This window comes from Zonotrichia leucophrys, chromosome 3, assembly GCF_028769735.1.
Source record: "Zonotrichia leucophrys gambelii isolate GWCS_2022_RI chromosome 3, RI_Zleu_2.0, whole genome shotgun sequence".
Lineage (NCBI taxonomy): Eukaryota > Metazoa > Chordata > Aves > Passeriformes > Passerellidae > Zonotrichia > Zonotrichia leucophrys.
Genome location: NC_088172.1, coordinates 80,906,221 through 80,930,254, shown reverse-complemented (window position 1 = coordinate 80,930,254; position 24,034 = coordinate 80,906,221). Strand labels below are relative to the sequence as shown.

Below are 24,034 nucleotides of genomic sequence, written 5' to 3'. Positions count from 1 at the left end.
AACTCTACCTAGTCAGTAGAAATTTTAGTTTGTCTTATTAAAACATGGATAGGATATAAACACTGTATACCACAAAGAAACATAACCAGCACTTGAAATCAGTAGCTAAGCATGTAATGGAAATTCCAATGATCTTGCCCAGACCTCAGGACAATTCTGTTCATTTAGTTCTTCTAGGAAAAGATAAAGTTACAAGGGGAAAGAAAAAAGCCAGAGTGCATATCACACCCTGTGATGCACTGTCAGGTAGTCTTCCAAATGTCACAATAACCAACTCTGTGACAGGTAATAGAAGTTTCCAAGAAAATGTCCTGGCTAAAGCAAAAAGTCTGGCATACATTTTCACAAAGGACCACAAAAGGGGAGTGAAATGGAAGAACTCTACACTCCTATTTTCCCCAAGAGCTTTTAAGAGCTGTTCAGGAAACTAAGATGCCAGAAATGAAGAAAAATGCAGCAAGCATTATATGTCTGTATCATTTTTCAATGCCTAAGCACCATCTCTAACCATAAGTATTGTAGTCCAAGTCACAGACATCATCTAACTGTCATAATCATGCCTACACCAAACTTAAATAAAATCCACATGAAAGCAAGGATCTGCCTGCACAGCTCAACTTCAGGGACAATGCCAAAAGTGGTTAAAACTTGTATTAAAAGCACAGCAAGTTGTCCATCCTCTACCTGGAAAGCATTTCTGTAAGTTGCACGAAGCCAGCATATGCCAACTCAAATGCACCCCTGTGCCTTGATTGCAGCAGATGATGTTTAAAGTAATCACCAATATTTTTAACCTAAAAGAGAAAGAAAAAATTACTAAGCCATTTGGAATTACATACACATAATTTATTTATAGATGCAAAATATTTTGCAGTTCAAAGCAACAATCCTCCCCCTGGTTGGAAGGGCCACTGGTACAAGCAAAAAGCAACTAGAAGTACTATAATAAACATCCACTTACTTTAATGATAACAAATATTATACTTATTTATTTAGGGGTAGTTCTGTGTTCTTTCAAAAAGTCCAAAAATATAAAGGACATGAAATTGGTTATTTGTCTGTGATGGACATACTCAGATTTTAAGAGAAGAAAGGGACAACTCTGATTTTCAGGGGCAACAAATGCAGATTCCTTGTTTGCTACACTTGCCAAAACCACCAAAGAAAATGTAAACTAAAGCACAACAGCAGAAAAAAATCTTAAACTATTTCAGATATGAAATTCAAATTCCAGAAACTGTACCGAAGGGAAACAAATCTACATTAGATTAGATAATACATATATTAATAAAAATTTCTAACATTCCAGAACTCTGCATAATTGCTGTTGATCATTAGAAACAATATTAAAATGAAGATGATGTTGGAATGTGAGCTATTTTTAAAAGCATTAAAATTGTAAATGTGATACCTCAACTTTCACTTACAGTTTATTTTCTAGAACTCTATTACAACACAAAGTTTTTTAATCTGTTTGGAAGTCTACAGATCCACACAACCTCATTCCACGAAGGATAAATTGTCTTGTTTGTTGGGTCTTTTCTTTTAATTCTCATCAACTTTTACGGTCTAAATCCAACTTCCCACGTAATTTGTTTACAATGCATTGCACATACTTAATGGCCTTATGCAAAGTTTACTTCAGGAGTTTTTCCTAGAAGTTCTCCAGTAAAAGTTTCTTTAAACCTTTTATATAAAAATATGCATAAAGTCACATCTAGTTGCTTATAAAATTCTGCTTGTTCTAATACTTTAATAGCCTGACAAGTAATTAAGTTGTCAGGGAAGTTAATGTCATATCTACCTTTATGGTTTTTCAGCCTCTGTTAACTAATTTGCATCACCCAAGCAATGAGATGGCATTAATTAAAAACAACAAATCTGAGACCATCTACATATTATTTCCTGCAGCTAAAACTTATCTAATGTGAAACACACAATAACTGGAGATATGGAGATTTCTAAAAAAGGTATTTCTGAGTAGATTTTAAGGTAGCTTATGTAGCCACAGGGTTTCATTTCAGCTTTCTAGTCCAAAAAAGAGAAGTAAGTGCCCTTTATTCACAAGGAAGTGACCCACAGACAGGGCAGTTCTCCAGGTGTCTAAACAAAACCAAATCAAGAAATCCATACACATGTAAATCAATTTACCAGCCTGTCCCAGCACCATGCTTATGCTTCTAGAATTCAAAGCAATTTTTTTGTTTTGGGGTCACATAACTTCCAACTTTACTATTTATACTTCTGAGTTTCTTGCAACAGCCACACTGACTAGAAGCTTGCATGAGACTGAACTCAGAGACTAGAAGCAGCACTACCATAGCTCAGTTCTTGGTCAGAAATTTAGACTATAACAGGTGAACCTTACTAATAAAACAACGTACAGGGCCAGACTTGCTGCTGAGGACAAGAATCTGGGTATTCAAGATATAAATTCTCTCCAAGGTGTTCCAAAGGACTATTACAGGCCATGGGACAACTCAGTCTTCACTTCTGCTGCCTGTTTCTTTTCACTGTGGCACACAGCTGTGGCAAGCTTATCTCCTAAAATTGTCTTAAAACTTCCCAGGTGAGATAAAGAGGAGTTTGAGGAAGTAGTAAATGTTCCTCCAGACTTGGAGCACTCATAATTTGCATGTCATATGGCAAAAAACCCACAGAATCTTTATTAGATGTCATTTTGGTGGTTACATGATACTATTTATATGGATTTCATTAACAGGCAGAGCTCTGAGCCTGCCATCACTGGACTTTCAGGATCAGATGGAAAATGAAAAGAATGCATTTGGATAGAGAGATTCCTCCAGCTCTATTCTGCACTTCCTATGTCTATTATTTCTTAAGGCAAGGCCACCATGTAAAGTAGCTTAATGAGCAAACTCAACACTCCCTGTGATCTTTGGGGTGAATAAATTATGGCAGCATTGATCCCTAAGGCACAATTCCATACAGTTACTGACCTAGATGTGGAGCATGGTACAACAAGAGGAAGGTTTGCAAGTCTGGCACATGCTGGCCAAGAGGTAATACCAGATTCTTCTCAACAATTACTTAGCCTGGCTCAAGGCAAACTGACCAAGGCTTCTCTCAAAGTTTTCCTTCTCTGTATTCTTAAATCTCTTCCAATAGTTCCAAAATTAAGCAAAAGAATGGGCAACTTGAAAGAAAAGTTCTACATGCATAAGACAACAAAATCCAACTTGCTTATTTGTCAGCACTGATAAGTGGTTAATAAGTCTGAAGCCCTAGCAGCTAGGGTATTAACATTTTTTGTCATTTCTGATGAAACCCTCCTTTTTTTGTACAAAACACGGTAATGACCCAAAGTTACAAAAGAAAATGCCCAAAGTTACAGAGAAAATGCCCACAGTTTTCTTTGTGTATTTCCTTGCAAGCCTGAGGAAAATGAGGATTTCAAGCTGACTTCTCATCCATTAGCATTCTTCTTCTGTTTTACAGGAATTATCTGAAGCATTAACAAGCTGAAGAGGCATCAATAGGAAAAGAAAGTATCTTTTCCTATTGATAGGAATCACAGAAAATCCTGAGCTGGAAGGGACCCAAAAGATCATGGAAGTCCAACTCCTTCCTTAATAATGTATTATTTCTGAAAGAGCACCTATCAAATGCTGCTTTCCAAAAACAGAGATGCTGCAGTCAGAACTGACTCATTTTAAAACACCAATTCCTCTGTGACTTGGTGCAGATTAAGGAACATAATGGTGGAAATGCATATCTGTTCTCTCATCTGCCCTCCAGACCCCAGCAACAAAGCAAGCACAGCTGTTAACCAGATGAAAACATGAGCACTGGAGACAATGCAAGAATAAGGACACCAACACTATTTCCATGGCACCACAACATTAGATAAGAAATAAAATCTGGAGTACATAATACTGTGTTTTATTTTAAAATGTAGAGTTGTAACACCTATGGAAGAACTAACTGTTTTCTGTTGGAAAGAAAAAGAGGTTAAAAGGTAGCTGGCCTTTCATATTTCAGTCTTCTACGCAAATTGATTTTGTTGAAACATATGTAAATGAAAAGGTCATCAATTAAAACAGAAATTCAATAAACACAAAATATTTCCCAAATAAATGCCTGTGGTAATCTAATTTCTTGAAAACACTGAACTCAACGTTCTGCAAGAGACCCAGATGGCATATTAACATTTCTGATCTCTCATATTAAAAAAAAATCAGAGGAAAAAGATACAATCACACTACATACAAATTATTCATAACAGTGGATAGGAGGAAGACAAGACTAGGACTATTCAGCATGTTTGACTTTCAGAACCCTTGACTCTCATGCTAATTAAGGAACAGCTTTAAGAAGAATCCCAATATGTAGAGCTCAAAATGATACAAAAGAGACTTGGAATAGGAAGTCAGTTTAGAAGATTTTAGCAATTTGATTAGTGACTAATATATCCTGAGAGAGAGACAACAGGGAGGGTGGCAGGCAGGCATTGGTATCCCTAAACACATCACACATCTCATAAATAACCCAATACCATTAGAATGAATGAGTTTTTTAGTAATGTATAATAACTTCTTCATTTATCTGTTTTTACAGATACCACTGGACCTAAACAGGACTGATAACCAAGTAGAGCAAAGAAAACCCTTACTATGGCAATTAAAAGAAATTTAAAATGTACTTTTCCCAAATAGAACACAGATTTAAGGAAAAAAAATTCTGAAAACTGCCTTTGCCTCACCACCACCCAAGAAGAAACCGCAGGTTTTCTTATAAAAATTATTTCCCTACCTGTTCTACAGTAATCAACCCCTCTGAAGGTTCAGATGTAGTCTGTGAGGGCAAAAGTTTACACAGTGTCCCTAAGAGCAGAGATACTTCCTTCATGCTTCTCCAGCAGCAGACAAGAACCATTTGAGCTGTGACATCACACGCTTGCCTGTCTTTGCCTTAAAAACCAAAAGACAACAAATGCAATAGTGTAACTCAGGGTTCTCAGATGCAGGTGTATAATTTAAACTTCACTTAGCCTGTCTTAAAAAACACAAGTAACTACGAAAAAATTTCTAAAGTTCCCTGCCCAAAAGATAATTTAATCTTGTTGAAACTAATTGCCGGCTCAACAGTTGCTTTACGTTCTTACACTTGGAAAAGGCAGTGGTATAAACATTTTACCAGAGAAGTGCTGCTTTAAAGAGTCACAAGTGGTATTTACTCGCAGCCCGAGGCACAGAAGCAGGCACACCTCGCAGGCAGGCATTCATTGCCCATCCATTGCCCATCCATGGCTCCCGGACGGCTCCGGCGCCTCCCGAAGCCAGGCGCGTTTGTGACGCGCCGCCGCCACCTGGCGGCCACTGCGGCACCTGCACGCGTTTGCCCCTTCTCGTGAAAAACAAAACGTGCGGCCCCAAACATTTCCAACGTACGGAAAGCAACCGGGGCAAGGAAGTTCAAAACTTGCATAAACTATTAAATTTTCAGTGTATGGATATTTTATAAATTTATTCTAGCCCACACTAAAGATGCCAAAGTTTACCATTTCTTTATTGCTGTAAGGTTCAGTTTCATAGCTGCTATTCATTAAAATAGACACATACTAACATTTTACCACTAGAATCTTTGGAGCTGAAGTTTCTGCTTATGTAACTTCATGCAGCAAGTTGTATTGCATGAACATAGCCTCGTTTACACTGGAGGGAAAAATCACAGTAATACTTCTCAACAAGAAATACATTACAAGCATTGCTTGATAGAAAAGGTGCTCAGGATTACCTGCCAGTGCACTTAAGGCAACAGAGCCTAGGCCAATATCAAAATAATTAATTTTCACTTGTGTCTTAAGAGAGATTAATCCCAGTCTTCCAGAAGTTAATTATTTTATTGTGGGGGTGTTCATAGGGGCCCCAGGACTGGGAAGAGATGAGAATCTGGCTCTGTGTTTCAGAAGGCTGGCTTATTATTTTATGATATATATATTATATTAAAAGTAGATGATATATTAAAACTATACTAAAAGAATAGAAGAAGGGATTTCATCAGAAGGCTAGGAAGAAGAGGAACAAGTATGGAGTGAATAACAAAAGCTTATGTCTGCCTGAGAGTCAGACAGCTGAACTGTGATTGCCCATTAATTAGAAACAACCACATGAGACCAATGACAGATGCAGCTGCTGCATTCCACAGCAGCAGATAATTATTGCTTATATTTTGCTCCTGAGGCCTCTCAGCTTCTTAGGAGAAAAAATTCTAAGGAAAGGATTTTCCATAAAACATGTCTGTGACAGTTTCTAAAGCCAAGTCCATGGATAACTAGCTTCTGACAAGCAAGAACTAAAATGTTACACAAGCAAGTAATTTCCAACTGATCATCCACATAAAATGACTCCTCTATAAAAAATACCTTGATTTAATTACTTATATAGCCTTGGATATACCTCTCATTTCCATGCAACTATTTTTCATCGGCCTCTGGTCAGCCAGCTTTTCAGATTCTTCTTTGCAGTGTTCTTTCAGAATTTTTGCTTGCATAAAATAATCATTTGTGTCCTGTGGTTGTATCTCGTGCAGAATCATCTGCAGGCGATCTGCACTTTCTGCACATTAAACAAGAGGGATATTTAAGATAGGAGACAAAACTATTTCCATTTTTTATACTGATGTAATTCATTTTGGGTGCATAAGTACAGAAGAAAGCTATAAGCATTAAAAAAGAAAAACCACAAGGTTCTATGCTGATTAGAATGATCAAGGATAACACACTGAATTTACAGCCCCTGTTTTGAAAGAGATGTAACAATGCACTCTACAAATGTTTGTTGGTTTTTTTAGGGAAGAAGCCAAGAAAACTATCAGAAATCAAAACAGTGACCAAAAATTATGACATAAAATGAGAAGCTGAAAGGGAGGGGTGCTCAGTCTAGTTCTGAATGACTGCAAGACAAAGAGACCTTCAGAAGCATCAGATTAGAAAATAATTGTTTTGGGATTCTGTTTGGTTCTTTACCTGGATCACTGTCCATGGGAATCAGACCCTCAGGTGATGAGCTCTGTACTACTGGTGATACCACAGCAGAGAGGCTGTATGACATCAGAATGAGCCTGGTCACTATTTCCTTCCATTCAGACACCAGGGTCAAGTTACTTAAAGAAAAAAGTCAAAATCACAACCAAAACATGGATTAAAAATAATTTTATATTTAAAAGAAAGAACCAAAATTACAAACACTTCTGCAACAATATTTATGAAAACTATGAGTAGGGTAGAGATTGAAAAGTCTTAAGGCTGAGTTTACCACATACAAAGGCAGTATCAAACACTGCAGCAGCCAGCAAGAGTTCTAAAAGCCACAGGTACTGGATTTCCTTATAAATAATACTGCATGATTTTCTCTTCTCCTTAACAGCTCTTCCACTGCATTTAAACATGGAGTTACAGCTTTCCATTTAGTATGTTTTCCTTAAAATATGGAGTTCCAACTTATTTCGTGTGTTTTACTTACTTGAAGGGTAATTGCTGCAAAGCCCCATTTATACAGTGCACTCTCCCATACATGGGGAAGGATGCTGCTGCTTGAAGCAGAGACTTCTTGGCTTGGAATATTTCTTCTTCAACGTTCACCAACAAAAGCTTGATAACTAAAATATTTTAAAGCACAGATTTACACTGAACATTCATATACTGATTTTCTAAGAAATAAGTCTGCTTTAAGAAACAGGAATAAAACCTGTGTACACAACAATTCAGTGGAATATAAACAGCAATTTCCTTTATTATACACATCCCTCTTGTCATTGAAATATGTTACCATTGATTTTCAGTTACCTAAATTCCAGCAATATTTGTTCTAGTCAATTTAATCTATCTCTCTGAACCAAAGAGCAGCTGTGAAAAGCACAGCCCACATGCTACCCTCAGGGAAAATCCCACAGCTCATGATGAAGTCACAAGGAATTACGTACTCCATACTGCAAAGTCAGACTTCACACCCTTACAGCCACAATAATACAATGATGAGTACAGCAGAGTATTAAAGATTGAAAGTTCACAATTATACATTTGAACTTTGTTTTCCACTAAGCAACCTGACCCATTTAAGGACTATTTTAATTCTGTTTATAGCTTGTGACATCTCAGTGCCAGAATCAGAACAAATTGCAGATCCTAATGAGGAACCATGGATCACCACCAGCAGCAGATGCAATGAGACATGAGGTTACCCACACATTTCCTTCACTTATGGCCACCACAACCATGTCTCAAAATTGTTATTTCACTGCATATCAAGAAAGGATTAACAGGCATCTGTAGAGAAGCCAAGAATGGCACAAAAAAGTATCAAAAAATGAGTTCACTGCAAATTACATAAAATGTTTTACCACAAATAATGAACTTAAGTATTTTAATTTCACTGAAGATTACTTTAAGTGGAGAAAGCTTGGTGAACAAATTTGGCAAACCTGCCATATCTAGAGCCCTGTCATCTTTCATCCAGGGACACTAAACCAAAGAAAATTACTCTGTATGTCAACAAAGCTTCATTACTGTGGGTGTGTATTCACAAATCACACAGACAAATGGGGCTGGGTGAACAGAGCTCCAAGGGGCAGGGCTGCAAACATCAAGTACTGAAACACAGACTAACTAAGCTGCCTTCCCCTGGGTGAGTGAGCTCTCAGGGGAAGCAGAGGGCTCTTCCCTGCACTTCATGCACTCAGCTTCACCAGGCTCACTGCCTGGGCCTCCACAGCACTTTCAAATGTCACTGCTCAAAGTAATGACAAAAGCCATCTTATAGAATATTCAACAGCCTCAACACCAACAGGACTAGATGGAGATCTTACTGAAGAACATGGCTTCTTAACAGCAAAATACAATATACTTAAAATCCTGTTAGAAATAAGCATCTCTTACTAACCCTCCCACCAAAAGCCTTCTTGAAAAGCAGCAAACTTTTAACAAATAGAAAAAAACCTTTCCCCCAAAATCTTACCTGCCAAAATGTTCTTCTCTACTGTACTCACTGATGTGTTCCCATCCAGCTGGGGGTTATGTTCAAGCCGTTTTCCTAAACAAATGTGCTGCAGTCCTTTGTGATACACCAAAAAGTTCAACAAATATGAAGCAGTGACACAATCATATGGCTTGGTGCTTGTGCTAAGATCAATTGCTGCTTGGAACAGAAGATCTAGATTTTCAGAACCCTGAAAAAAACCAAATCAGTCATATTGCTCATTTAATTGAGCTTCCAGATTGATTTAATTAAGCTTCTTACAACCCTGGAATCTGATAACCTGCTTTTAATTGAGTTTGCTGGTACATATTTCTTGAGAAACACTTGTTTTGTGCACTGATGACCCTACACTCAAAACATGCATGTGCATGTATTTAGCAAGGATACAATTACATAGACATTGAGGATGGGGACAGCCATTTATAAAGCAGTGCTCAATTACACTGCACCTCACAGGAAATCTCTTTTTTCAAGTTAATGTGTTTTATCTGCTAACGGACATTAAAGAGAAGCACAATTTACTTGGTAGCAGCATTTGTTCATCTGTACTAATGAATTTTAAAATAAATTTTCATCAAGTTATTACAGACAAATCAGTATCAATTCAAAGGGCAAAATTTGTCAGAAATCAATAAAACCAATCAGACAATGAAACCTGAGATCAATTAGAAAGGAAAGGAAACAGGGAGCTGCATTTCCTAAAAGTACATGAGAAACCAAGTTAAAATGCCCCAATCATTTAGAAAGATAAGTCACAACTAAGCCAAGGGCTTGCATTAACTATTTTTCTGACAGTTCACAGTCATACCCAAAGAACTTCCCAAACTCCTCCATCCATTGGTGAAACAAGCCTCCATAGGCAAGGGCAGAAGCTGTGTAACATTATACAGAAGGTGTTAGTGATGAACACTGCTGCAGCCAACCTGGACTGGCTTCTAAGGCTCAGGATTCCTGCTCTGTACCCAACACAAGCACCTGGTGTACTACACAACATCCATCTTCCACAAAATTACTCCCTCTCAACTCTTCAAGTTCATACCTGTAAATTCAATGCAACATCACGTAGCTTCATCAGAAGTCTAAATGCCAGAATTTTTACTTCCTCAAAAGTACTGGCAAAACACTGGATCAGAGTCTGGACACGAGCAGAATCCATCTCCTGATCCAGCTGGAAAACTTGTGCCTGGCCTGTTCAAAGAAACGAAAGCCTTAGATAGCTATGCTCTAACTCTTTCCAGAATAAGCACTCTCCTCACATTCTGCTTTGCTATACTAAAACAAGCCTTAAATTTTAGCCAAATTATTATTTTAATATTATTTCTCTTAATAGGTTTTAAAACACCATATTTAACATTGTTAGGAATAAAAGAAGGCTTACCTTATTTCAAAAAATTACTCTTAGTAATACAGAAAATAACTTGTTGCCAAAAACAGAATCCCATTTACTCCCTTTAAATTTAGCATTGAAAAAATCTTTATTTAGTTTTGCTTAAAAACTCTTTTCCTGTAAGTATGTAATATTAGAAAATAATTCCTTTCAATAAAGTGGTTGAAAGCTTCAGTGTATTTTGGCACTTGGTGTTTTGAGTTATTTTGTCATAGGAATAATCCCTTAAAATGTAAGCCATTACAATTTCTTCTGGTTTTAATTTAGATATAAATGAGTTGTGAATTCTGGTGATTTGACCTAATGCTGTAAAGAAGGCAGAAATTTTAGGATGTAAACAACTGCACCATAATACAGCACAGAATACAACAGGTAAATTGCCTTTATAGAAATAATGTCCAATTTACAAAATCCTCAGCTGCTATTATAAACAACTGAGGATAACTTTCTGGTTTTAAAAAAACCAGTAATAATATATTACATACTCATAATAATAACATTGTGTTCATTTATCGAGTGGTTTTGAGAAATTATTTAGCAAGATGGCAATTTTATTCCCTCTCAAAATCAACTTTAATATTAGACAACTAATTTCTTTAAAGAAAAGGTTACAATTTAGGACTGAAACATTTTTATGTTGACCGTGTGATCCAGAGACAAGATTCAGCAAGATTATCAATACTCCAAAGCTCTAAATACTTATTAAGATTGCCATGAAATCATGAAGAAAATTTAAAATAACACCAGCAGATCATCATTAACTGGATAATAAATCTGTCTTTTATTTAGCATAGTATCATGAGGATATGCAATATTTTTTCAATCAAGAGGTTTTACTCAAATGAGCATTTCAAGCTATCAAGATATATGTGCAGGAAAAAGGAGAGAAGTTACCAAATACATTGACACTTGTCCAGACATTTTCCTCATAATAAAAAATAAGCCTTCCTAAAAAGCAAGCTATGCAATAAAATCCAAATTTATAAAAGACATGCAACAGGCAATTATTAGCAATTACTTCAATATTTCTTTTTCCATAAAAACTTACTATCCTCCCTTGATATAAAACAAAGGCAATTCAGGAAATGCCATAGAAATAAAGGACTAAGAATATCCTTTGATGGAATCTGACTAGCTGGCATAAAAGAATTCTTCAATACCTTCCATTCCTACAGTCTATTAAAGTTTATAAATTAGACTTCTTACCTTTTGGAACAGAAAATATTTCTGCTATTGATTCCAAAATACTCAGTGCACAAAACCTGGTTGGGTGTGATGAACCAGGAAACAATACCTCAAAAAGTCTGGCACATACAGATGACATGAAATCCTGGGGGAAAAATATTGCAGGAAAAAAATTAAGACTGTTTACTTGCTGGCCTACAAAGAAAAGCCTAAGTAACTGAACTCAGGACATTCTGCTTTACCCCAAAAAGTATGACCTCACAGTTAATTTTGGAAAAACAGGAGGCCAACATTCACAGTGCAGACTTTCTTGTTTCTCAGAGTACAGTGAAGGCTGGACAATGATTTGGGTTTCTAAATACAACAGTTTCCTTTCCTCAGGCCCACAAAAAGACAGTCATTGGATCTAATCCTGAAAATTAGCTGACCAAGAAAAGCAGAACTCAAGGAACAGACTGGCACAAAGATACTGATGATGTGAGCCTTTAAATAGGATAAAAAGGACAAATACAAAAGAAGTCTTCATGCTAAAGCTCTTGTCATTCATTCTCTCACTCACTGATTATTCTGGAGACCTAGAAAAAGACTGAAGTTCAACTGATCTCTATTTTAATCCCAATAACACACATCATTTAAAGCTCACTACTAAATGGCCAACAGGACAGGACATTCGCCCAATTTTTTTTTTTTTTTTTTTGATTGAGGGTCCATCTCCAGGCGTTCCTCACTTACTGCTGTTTTAATGCACATCACAGCAATCCCTCATTACCTTTATTGGTTTCAAACCAAATTTACCTTAAAGGCCCCCTCCAAATATCAATGGGCATTCAGTTCATCAACAACAGCCTATTTAGTCAAAATAAACTTGCACAAGAGCATCAGAGTGGACAAGCTCCCCAGTACTGTTTGATTTCATAGGTTTTTTTTATTTCTGCACTGAACTACTGCCTAACACACAGAGTGCCTAACTTACCCAGTGGTGTTCAGGAACAAAGAACCCTCAGAAATGCTATCCCCCTCCTCTATTATCTGAATCTCTAGCAGTCTACTTACTTTGTATTGCTGCAAAATCCTCAAAGGAGGCATTTTAGTTGTCTTCTCAACTAATTCTTGCTTGGTTTTATTTTGCTCCAATTTATAAAGCACTTGAGAACTTTCTTGTATCCTGCAAAATAACTTTTAAAACAAAAGAAAACATAGGTGAGACAAGAATCATTGACATTGAAATCAGGGAAAGGTAGATTTTCAGCTTATTTTCCAAATCACACTGCTTATAATTTTTAGGAAGTTTGCACACAGCATAACACAGAACAGATCCTTCTCTCTCCACTCCAAATCCAAGGTTTTGCTTCCCACCTCTCTTGTGACGAATTTCCTCTACACCTCCAAAACCTTCTTCCATCTCCCTCCTTAAATTCATGCCAAGCCTTCTCCTCCTGCCTCATTTTCTGTGGAACTGAATTCATCTATAAAAACACTCAATGCAGATAATTTCTACCGCCTCAGTGTCCCTTAGAGTTTGACTCACTTCAGAAGTGCTTTCTCCACCTCTTTAGTGCCCATAAGTAGTATTTCCTTTCTTATCACACACCCATCTAGCACAACTTTTCCATCTCATGCTCCTCAGTCTGCACCAGGTAAGAAAGGAAAGAGATGGGATTTCTCTTTTGGTTTTGCCAAACTGACTCCCTCATTTTTCTCCCTTCTCAAATTAATTATTTTCTCCTTCCACACTGCCTTCCTTTGCCATAAACATCTTCCAAGATGTTCCCATGCTCTTTATACATACATAGTTCTTCATTTTATCCCCATCCTTCTACCATGAGCTACATGTGACCTTGGCAACTTCCACCAAACGGAGAGACTCATTCCCTGCAGACTGTAATGGCACAATCACATCATAGTGAATATTCTTCTACTTTGTTTTCCAGGTCAGGTTTCTGAGGGTGATGAAGTGACTGAATTTGCCTGAGGTGTGACAAGTCCATAGAAGCACAGCTTTAGGCCCCAGCAAAGGCAACACAAGGCTCACTGCTGACTCCAGGGCACACGGCTTTGCTATTGGCAAAGTGTGCAGGGGCTGGCAGGTCAAGCAACACCACCATCACCCATGAAGTCACCCTGCCTCTGCCACTTAATATTTTCTTTAAGCCATCCTTGCCTGTGATGACTTAACATCATTCAGTTGGGTAATACATAAAGCATACTCCTGGCCTCAGAGCTTCTACTCTTTCCAAGAGCAACTTTGTAACATACTCATTATTTCCTTTAAAATGGAGTTATAGCTAACATAGGAGGCACGTTAGACATTGCTCCTAGTTTGAAATTACCTTTCTCAGCAGAGAAATGATCTGTTGCCTTACAGAAGGAGATTGGTTATTCAAGTTGTACAGCATAAAAAACTGAATTAGTTGCATTTCTTCCAGAGACACAATTTCTGTAGTACGATGGGTTTCACAGAGCAAACCTAAAGCATCAATGCAAACCTGAAAGATATTTAAAAGTTCAGCACAAAAGAGTTACTGACACCTATGATGACACCTTTGCTTTAATACAACACTACCACAGTAATCAGGATCAAAGCAATTATTCTAATTTAAAGGATACATAAGTGGCTGTCCCTTTACCTGGCTGTGCTGATGAACCAGACCCTGTTTTATACACTCAGTGGATATAAGACCACTGCTCATGATATTTGAAAGTTCCAGATGTCCATGGGCCCTGGCTGTTCTCAAGCAGGCCATCAATGCTCCAAGAGCTCCTCTAGTACTGCAAGAGCCTAAAGAAAATGAAAACCAGTAATAATTACTGTTTGATTAATAGAAGCAATGTACTATTTGCAGTGCTCATCAGAAATCCCAATATTTTCAACACATGGACCCACCCCCTTTTATTTCCCAAAAGATTGTGCTGCTATAGATTAAACTAGTTCTAAATCCCAAAAAATTTCATTACAAATGTGTCATATGACAAAAAGACCTTGTGAGGTCTCACATGCCATTATTTTAGAGTCCACTAAATTACTCCAAAACAAGAGAATCATAAATCTCGCATTCACATATTTACGAGAAAAAAAAAAACATCTGTTACTGGACACACCTGCTTAAAAAAGAAAAACAGTAGTAGAAAATACATAACCCTAACAAACCCTGGTAAAGAGTACCATAAGGTACCCACAGAAGGATTTTTGCACAAAGACACACTTATAATTATCATGACTTTCACCTTGAAATACTAATAGCAATAATAAACAACTGGAATTTTTCTTCCAAATTAATTCTAACAATAATAATAGACCAGAAATCACATGGTTACGATTTTTTTTAATCCAATCATAATTACATAAATACAAAGTTTATTTTCTTACCCAGATTAGCATCTGCAGAGGCCTGAAGAATTCTTATCATGTAGCTCAGACTGTCAGGGTTACATTTGAGCAATTTTGGTAAATAGTAATCTATTATATAAGTAGTTTGGTCATGGTTCCCTTCACACAGTATTACCAGAAGAGGAGAAACCCAGATGTTGTGCCACTGGTCAATCCAGGTGCCCTTGTGAAAACTCAAAGTAAAATGGGCCTTGTGATTTGTAAACATGGTTTCCAGAAGATCACTGGCATAAGGGGCAAGAGATTGATCACTCATCACATCCAGGATCCGCACTGGAATTGCCCTGTCCAACTGCAGTATATTTTCAGTGCCCACACATTCCACCAGAGAGCCAAGAGAAGTATATTTCCCTTTTACATGCCAATCCAAGCTCAGTAAATGCTTTATCAGCCTTGCAAAGAATGGGTCTGATTTTCCATTGGATCCAGCAATGGTGGTTTGGTGTATCTGAAGAAGATTCTTGAAAATCAATTTGGTTTGGTGTCTGATGGCATCCAGAGGGTGGTCCCAGTGTGTATAAATGTATTCCAGCAGCTTCCCAATTATATCAGAGCTCCCATTGAGTTTGAGTTTTAGATCTGGAGAGCCTGAAACAAGGGCAGCCAGTGCTGAATTAGTCCAAATAACAAGAATTCTAGACAAAGATGTTGCCACACTGGGTTCTTTTAACCTTTTAAAAAGAACAAACAAAAAAATTTCATTACCTTAATTTATCAATATTTTCAAAAAATACATTTTGTATTTCAGAATAACTATTCATCACATTCATTTACCTTACACAAAGCAGATTAGGAGACTCAACCCATTCATGGAGGAAAAGGAATGAACACAGAAGTGATTGACTGCATGTTGCCAGTACATGCTTAGTTACCTGATGTGCTATTAAGTGGTTGCAGCTAAACCCCCTAACAATGGGGAAAAGAAACCACACAAGCTCCACAACAATAAAACAAAAAAATTTAGTGTGCACCTGCTAACATTTGAGCAGCATTCTGATGTTGCATGCTTCTTGAAAATGTAAGGAAAAAATTTCACTGCTATATAAAACCATCAGAATTGAGAATCCTATGTGCAAAAACAAGATCACAAAACTGATCTCCAAGGCACAATCAAAGACTGAACTGAATGCACATTTTAATCTCCAATCCAATAGTGCCGGTGGGCCCTTAGATGCAAGCAGCCAGGAAAAAAAAACCAACCAAAACTCATATGGCTTCAAGTATTCCACACACTGGCACACTTTGCTTTCCTCTGAACTTTCAGCAGGAGAGGACGTGATGTCCTGAAACTGAAGTTTATCTGTCTACATAAGAACTGATCCTGACACACCTTAACCATAAGGGAATTGATAAATTTATCCCATTCATGTCAGAAAACAAAATTTTAGCGTGCAAGAAAAACTGAAACTTAGAACTACATATGCAACATCAATATATTTTTTCAAATTTACAAAGCTTTTATGAATATATTAAAAAGATGGTATTTTTGACAGAACCTATTATCATTACACTGAAAACAGAGATATTCCACCAGGACCACAGGAGTCACGCAAAAATAGAATTAGAAAACATGAAACAACACAGAACGCAAACTTACTCTGAACTCAATGACAGCAAGACGGATGCAATATCTAACAACAGCTTCTCTCCATTTTCACCCATGCTGCCGTTTTTCCAATCCAGCATAGCCAGGGCTCCGTGGCAAAGGAAGAGCAGCACCGAGCCCGGGAGCTGTGGCGTGCACAGAACCCCACAGCTCCTCAGGAACCACGCTGGCACACCCGAGTGTTCCACTGCCCCAAGCAGCAAGGCACTGATCTGCAACACCAAAACACACCCATCACAGCACCTCAGCACAGCACAGAACCTCTTTTGGGCATAGCTTAGAAGATCTGAAGGGATTATTTGTAAATAGTGTGTTTGTCAAATTCCAAGCCCAAGTCTTACTACTTCATATAGCAAGGAGAGAAGAAAGGATTATACTCCAGCTGAGGACTGATAGAAAGGCTGGCAAGCCCTGCATCAGCAAAGCCTCCAGACAACACTGACAGCACAGGGTAACAACACCATGATACTGCACAGTCTTCAGCCAAGAAATACACTTACCAATGAAGGTAATTCCTCAACTGGCTCATACATAGCTCTGGTGAAGAGAACAACAGCCAGGCCTGAGGTAGTCTGAACAGTCTGCAGGAGCGTTGCTACACAGCAGAGATACTGTACATTAGAATGCAGCAAACACTGAGTGCTAGAACTGCAGGGCAAAATTATAAAATATGGCATTGAATTTTGCTAGGCTACTTGTAGTTAGTTGTGTCATCACAAATCTGCAGTGCCCACTTGGATAGCAAATATTAATAACTTGATCCTCCAGTGTAATAAAAAATTGCTAATATCTTTAACAGAAGAAAACACAGGACTGCCCACTAAGGCAAGGAGGGCTGTGGCAGAGACTACTGACATGTTAAATTCTACTACATAAAAACATCTGTACGCTTTAGAAAAGAAAACACTATCAGTTATGGTGTGCCCATAAATAGTTCTGACAGCATATTTCATGGAGGTGTAGATATTTCTGGTAGGCAAAGACATTTGGTGACTCTCAAAAGCATTTCTGTTAGTTTTTGAATTATTAATAACAGCATTAATCTTTGTAGTGGGACAAGTTAAACTGTACACTCTAAAACTGCCACCTACAAATCATAGCTCACCAAAAAAAGCAACTACTGCTCACACTCACATTGCTCTCAGTAGTTCAACTTCCATGCAAACTAAACTAAGTCTTTATACCTACAGGTTGCTTATTACAAAGACAACAGGTTAATTAAAATATTAGGGGTTTAATGTTATTACACTTACCATCCATTAGGAAGTTGGTGCAACTTTTCAGTAAACTGCACATACTTTGCCAAACAAAAGATTCGCTGTCTTTCCAAAGACTTCCCTGGATATTTTCTTGCAACTTCTGTATAAGCATCATTGAAACTTTAATGGCTATCAGTAAATCGTGCATCAGCTGAGTCTGAACAATACGATTTCCATGATTCTTTCTGTGGAAAAAAAAAAAAAAAGATGAGCAAGCACACAAAAAACAAATTAAAACCATTCTTCACCATCCCCAGAGAACCACATTCTGCCAACTTCAGATAGGATTAATGGTGAAAACTAATGTATTGCTTGAGTTGATCAATATATAACTACAGGAAAACAAGGAGCAGACTCAAGGGTAGTTTGTTAAAATGAAGTTAACAAATGAAAATGACAAATTGTGCTACATTTTCTATAGGTTCGTGTGACAAACTTTCATTCATGTTATTCTGCCTGAGCAGAACTGAACTTTACCAGAAACTTTCCAAAAAGGCCAACATAATGCAGTGCTGCTCTTTTCTAATTTTTCAAGTAGTTCCTCCATGTATGAAGGACATTTCTATGATTTGACATTCTTCTAACATGAAGGTAGAAAGTATCTAATCTTTCAGTGTACAAAGCACTTCCTTAAGTGCCCCTCTCCTCCCAGTTCAGAATGAGAGACCACAATGAAGCTGCTTCACTTAATGAAATGCTGGAAAATGTCAAGTATATCAATACTGAATTAAACACTCATAGAATATGAAAGAGTTTTACTCTACCGGAATTTTACATTTATTAATTACACTCTTTAGCCACAATTCAGATAGCAAAACCTTAACTCAAAGGCCTCCCTTAGTAGCAGCTCTAACAGTATCAGTGCCTTACCTCTATTATATTATCATATTGCCACAAAATAAAAGAATCAATCAGTTTTTATTTAAAATCTGCACCACTGTAAAATAATATTTCTATCTTTCATCAAGGTATGGCTACCAAAGTGATATTTTAAACCAAACCAAATTATCTTGCAAGAGTGAAATAAAAACAGATAAAATAGAGCTGCTATTGAATTCACTTGCCTGTTTTCTTCCTGTATGTCAAGCAGCAACTTCTGCAGAAACTGAAGAACTAGTGAAAATAATTATAGTATAAATTTACTTACAAGAGAAATAGAACAGAAAATGCCCAGCAAAGCCACCACACATACATCTCAACACATCACACATACCCAGCTGCAATGAATAGTTACCCATACAGTGGTGATTCTTGCATTCCACCAACAAATTAAACTGCTATTTCAGTACAGACAAACACAAGCAATGCTAAAACAAAATCTCAAACTGTTCTGCAACAACCTGGTGCAAAACAAGTTTCCAACCCCCTTGGCCTAATCTGTGAGATATTGACTCTCCCTACCACAATTGCTCACTGCTACTCAGATTTGTATCAGGGTTGCCCCGTAAAGCAAAACTGACCCCTGGAAATTAAAGGTATGAATCAGTTTTGTCTTTCACAAAAAAAGTACCATGTAAGGGTACTAGTATTTTGAAAATTAGCCAGGAGGAAATCAGATCTGATAGATCTTCATGCCTGCTTCATGTCACTCTTCTCCACACACATCCCTCCCACAGTAACGTGCAGTGAAGCATATTTTACTGTAAATGTGACTTTACCTTCTTCAAACAGGTTCTTAATACAGGCTCTACCTAGAGGAAAGAAAATACATTTTAAGTGCTGAGTACTAGCCAGCACTATCTATTTTACATAACTGCCAACATCACTATCAGGTGTGGCCCCAGGGCTGAGCAAGTTTAACCAGAGGAACATTGGATGTCAGTGCACCTAAGCTGAAGTCCTCCATACAGGAAGCAAGGTTGTCCAGCACTTTTCTGTACAAATACACATCTGTGGCTTTCAGCTCTTCCCGAAGGCAGCACACAAAGCTTTGCACAGCTGGCACCATCAGATGTCCAGGAAGACCGTTCAGTGAACTGCAACATGAAGAAACAGCACATTTAGCTTGGTTTTCCTGAGGTGTTGGAACATCCACTGCACCAAAATCCATGTCAGCTAAAACTCCAACACACATTATTGTATCCTGCATGAAAACATCATCTGTTTTAAAATTAACATGCACATTCTCAGTTTGCAGCTAGAAAACCTGTCACAGGGGTGCACAGCTTGGGGATGGCTGCCACCAAATCCAGGATGGAAGCCCCTGCATCTCAGTGGGACAGGGAATGTTTTCAGACAAAGAAAGGAAGGCAGCTCAGCACCAGATCTTAAAAAATGCTGAGGTTATAAAAAAATTCATTAAAGAAATACAGCAATAATTGTGCAATAAAAGAATATAATTGCAGTAAAAATAGGCACAAGAAACCACAATTTAGTTAGGATTCCTCTGAACCATCTTCTGTTGACAAAGCTGGGATTTTGTGTTTAAAATTTCTATTCTAACATTGTATTTTAAAGTTCAAACTGCTAATTACACAATATGTTCTCTTTCCAATAATGAAATGGGCCAAAACAATGCTTCACTTTGAAGTTATCCAACGATATGTTATTTATAATTAAGATTTTTAACTTAGAAAGAAAAACTGTACATATGCACATATTAAGTACTGTAAATTTTCATAATTAAGTTACAGCAATTTATAGTGAATTACAAATTACTGACTTAGAGATAAGGAAAACATTAAAAAAATGAAGGCTAACTACTCAATCTTTTACCTTGCCAGTACTTTCTTCAAAGGATTCTTTGCACCCAGTGAAAAATATGTCTCCCCCAAAACATCCAAACAAGCTTTAACCATGGGATCACCTGCAGAACTCTGATCCATCTGCTTCACCAGTGGCATAATCTGTAATCAAAAGAACACATGATGAACAAAAAACTCTGGATATATCATTTTCAACAGTGGCAGATTTCCCTCTCATCCAAGCATATGGCACAAAACTGTCTCCCTCTTTACCATTCCCCTCTGAGTTTCAAGTTCAAATAATGTTCTAAGAACACCTCTAAAAAACAAAAAAAAATCCATACAAAATAGAAAACTTGGTGTCACTTGCCTTGCACCATTTTCAGTTACTGTGGCCCTTGCTAATTAAGTACTAGAACTGCATTTCTACCTGATGCACGTGCAGCTGCTTTTCCTGTGTTTCCAGGGATGTAGAAAACATCAGGAGTTTATTTTAGAGCTGTATTTGCCATTAACAGTGCACAGGAGACACTCTCAGTTACAAAAGCCACACTAACAACAGTGACACTGTACCTGTTTAATGCACTGGATCTGCTGGATGCCATTTCTCAGCTCTGCACAGTGCACAAGCAGAGATGCCAGATTTTGCTCTTCAGCCTTTGAAAACCCTACATTTGGAAGAAGAGGATCTTTTTATAAAGTAATTACAACAAGCAGTATAAATAACACATCATTTACAAGAAGAAGAAATGACTGCTTGATTCTTAGGTTTTTTTCCAGTTCCAGTAAAACCCATTGGTGCCACAAACCCTTAAGTCTCCTAACACCTTAACACTTTTTTTTTCCCCTAACAAATGTAAAATATCAGTTTCACTGGAACACAATAGTAAGGGACCTCTGGGGGTCACCTGGTCCAAGCCCACTGCTTAAATATGTTCACCTGGAGCTGGCTGCCCAGGACCATGGCCAGGTGGCTTTGGAATACCTCCAAGGCTGGAGACTCCCCAACCTCCCTATTCAAGCTGTGCCTGTCCTGTCACCCTCACATTAATAAAGTGTTTCCCTTCACATTAAAATAGATGTTTAGAGGGAATCTTTAGTGCTTCAGTTTGTGCCCATGCCTTCCTGTCAGTATTTAGCACAGAAGAAATGCTGGCTCTGCCTCCCACATGCCCTCCCTTCAGGTATTTTTTACACATTGCTAAGATCCCCCTGAGCCTTCTCTTCACCAGGCCAAAGAGTCCCAGGCCCTTCAACATTTTAGCCCTTAGCTGCAGTCTCTCCATATTATTCTTGTACTGGGGAGCCAAGAACTGGATCAGCAATCCAGGTGGGACCTCATCAGTGCTCCCTCATAATAACTTTAGTTTATAAATCTTGTATTACTTCATTTTCAGGGTTTTTTTAACAGTAAACATCACTGGAAGCCTCCCTCATCAAATACAAAAAAGTCCCCACAAAAGAAAATACCATTTGAACAGCAGCTTTAAAACAAATTAACTACAGAAAACACAAAGACTGGAAAAGTGACCTCCAGAGAACTCTTCCAACCTCAATCATTCTGTGACTCTTGGAAATTCAGTGTTATCCCACATATTAAGCTAACCCATCAGATATCACTGAATTACAGGCCTGCAAGTAGGATTAAAAATAAGACCTTCTACTACCCTCACACCGCAGAAAAAACAAAGTAAAGAGTTTTCAAATCAAAGCCACAATGCTCTACAGGATTTTTTTGACTCTGCCAAGGTAAGAAGTCATTGTCATTACACAACAAAAACAAACCACAGACGAGCAAACACACCTAAAACTCACAAAACAAAACCATTAGAAATAAAACATAACAAGCAAAAAAACAGATCAATTTCAGTAACTACTCAAAGGCAAGAGAAAGCACACATTAGTTCAGAAAAAAACACCATACTTACTCTGAAGTTTTTCAAGCTGATGGTGATCAAGAAAGAATGCATCCACCTGAATTTCCTTCTTCTTCTTTAAAACCATTTTAGCTGATTTAGAAATGCCTGCTTAAAAAACAAACAAAACAAAAAATCAAAACAACAGGTCACATGGTTTTAAAAACATAATTACAAACATTTCCTACAATAATGGTCTTTTCATTGTCCTACTGTCTTGAAATGTTTGTTGCATTATCGGTGCAATTTTTCTCAAGGAAATAGCTCTCTTGATTTACCAACTTCAGCTATTTCCAGCATTTCATCCAAATTCACACAAACTTCACGATGCAAAATGGAAACAATAGAAAAGGGGAATTGCTGTACACATGACATACTGTCTCACTGAGATTTCATTGCACTTGTTACATCGTTTGTGGCATGACCCTGGATCACCGCTTGGAAACATCATACAGAGACAAGGAATTAATGCCACAAAACTTCCCTTGCTCAGTTTTGCTGTTCAAAACTCATTCAGCTTGTAATAACGTCAGGTAAGAACAGTGCAGCAAACCGAACAGCTCTGCTATTATGGATGTTACAAATAGCAAGTTCTTATTTGAGTGGCAATGGAGATTTAATATGTGCTACAGTGTCACCGAAGCGCGTTATCATGGAACAGCTGAGGTCGAAGGGGCCTTTGGAGCCCATCTGGCCCAACCTCCTGCTAAAGCTGGGCCACCTGGAGCCAGCTAGCCAGGCCCATGCCCAGCTATCTTTCCAATGTTTCCAGGGATGGAGACTCCCCAGGAGCTTCTCTGGCCCAGCTGTGCCAGTGCTCGGCCACCTTCACCCACACCTGGCGCTTCTCAGAGACCCGCCGTGTTTCAGGCTGTACCCAAGGCCCCTGCCATACCACCGAGCACCACGGAATGGAGCCTGGCCGTATCTCGTCCGCGCCTCCTTTGCACACAGCGATGAGCTCTGGAAAGCTCCCCAGATCCCCTCTCCCGCCCCACCTGTGGGCCCACCGCGGCCGCCCCCCCGCGCCTCCGGCCGCTCAAATCAGACAGGAGCCGGCCCGCCCGGCCTCAGAGGTGGCGGCGGCCGGGCCCCGCTGCTGCTCCGTGCCCTCCCCGCCCGAACAGCCCCGCGCCCACGGCGGCACCGAGCGCTCCGATGGACCCCGGGCCCGGCCGGGCCACGCCACCCCCGGCACCCGCCCGGGGCCTCCCTCGCGCCGGCGGCAGCGCGGGCCCAGAGCACAGCGGCGCCGCCTGGGAAAGCGGCTGCACACAGAGCGCCACAGCAGCCGGCAGGGGAAGCACCAAGGGAACGCCGCCCACCCCTTACCCCAGCGGACCCTCACCCGCGGCGCCGCGTCCCTTCCCGGTGCCCGGTGCCCGCCCCACCACGTGCCGGCCGCCGCCAACCGCGGCGCGCCCCGCCCCCGGCCCGGCCCCGCAGCCGCGCCGCCTCACGCCGGGAGCGCTTGGGGAGCCGCCGGTGCCGGAGTTGCTGCGCAGCGACTGCCGCCTTTCCGTGGCAAATCCTTGTCCTAACTCAAAGATGAGAGGCACCGAGTCACAGAATCGATCGGGTTGGAAAATCGCTCTGAGGTCATCGTGTCCAGC

The 24,034-nt window shown here is 39.0% G+C and overlaps 1 protein-coding gene across 1 annotated transcript in view; it reads right to left on the bottom strand.

The window, feature by feature from the left end:
- THADA (THADA armadillo repeat containing) overlaps window positions 1-23,819 on the bottom strand; it is a 151,844-nt gene extending 128,025 nt beyond the window's left edge. Inside the window, exons 1-22 of the mRNA XM_064708992.1 lie at window positions 23,770-23,819; window positions 22,434-22,529; window positions 21,079-21,173; window positions 20,537-20,667; window positions 19,649-19,797; window positions 19,480-19,512; window positions 18,882-18,934; window positions 17,816-18,002; window positions 17,063-17,157; window positions 16,554-16,774; window positions 14,936-15,627; window positions 14,196-14,347; window positions 13,899-14,054; window positions 12,622-12,744; window positions 11,590-11,713; window positions 10,036-10,184; window positions 8,976-9,186; window positions 7,485-7,620; window positions 6,989-7,125; window positions 6,420-6,578; window positions 4,774-4,931; window positions 685-794 (exon numbers count right to left, since the gene is read on the bottom strand). Coding sequence (XP_064565062.1) covers window positions 685-794; window positions 4,774-4,931; window positions 6,420-6,578; window positions 6,989-7,125; window positions 7,485-7,620; window positions 8,976-9,186; window positions 10,036-10,184; window positions 11,590-11,713; window positions 12,622-12,744; window positions 13,899-14,054; window positions 14,196-14,347; window positions 14,936-15,627; window positions 16,554-16,774; window positions 17,063-17,157; window positions 17,816-18,002; window positions 18,882-18,934; window positions 19,480-19,512; window positions 19,649-19,797; window positions 20,537-20,667; window positions 21,079-21,173; window positions 22,434-22,509 — 3,347 coding nt within the window. The 5' untranslated portion in view covers window positions 22,510-22,529; window positions 23,770-23,819. The remainder of the gene's footprint in view (window positions 1-684; window positions 795-4,773; window positions 4,932-6,419; window positions 6,579-6,988; window positions 7,126-7,484; window positions 7,621-8,975; window positions 9,187-10,035; window positions 10,185-11,589; window positions 11,714-12,621; window positions 12,745-13,898; window positions 14,055-14,195; window positions 14,348-14,935; window positions 15,628-16,553; window positions 16,775-17,062; window positions 17,158-17,815; window positions 18,003-18,881; window positions 18,935-19,479; window positions 19,513-19,648; window positions 19,798-20,536; window positions 20,668-21,078; window positions 21,174-22,433; window positions 22,530-23,769) is intronic.
- Window positions 23,820-24,034: the final 215 nt, after the last annotated feature.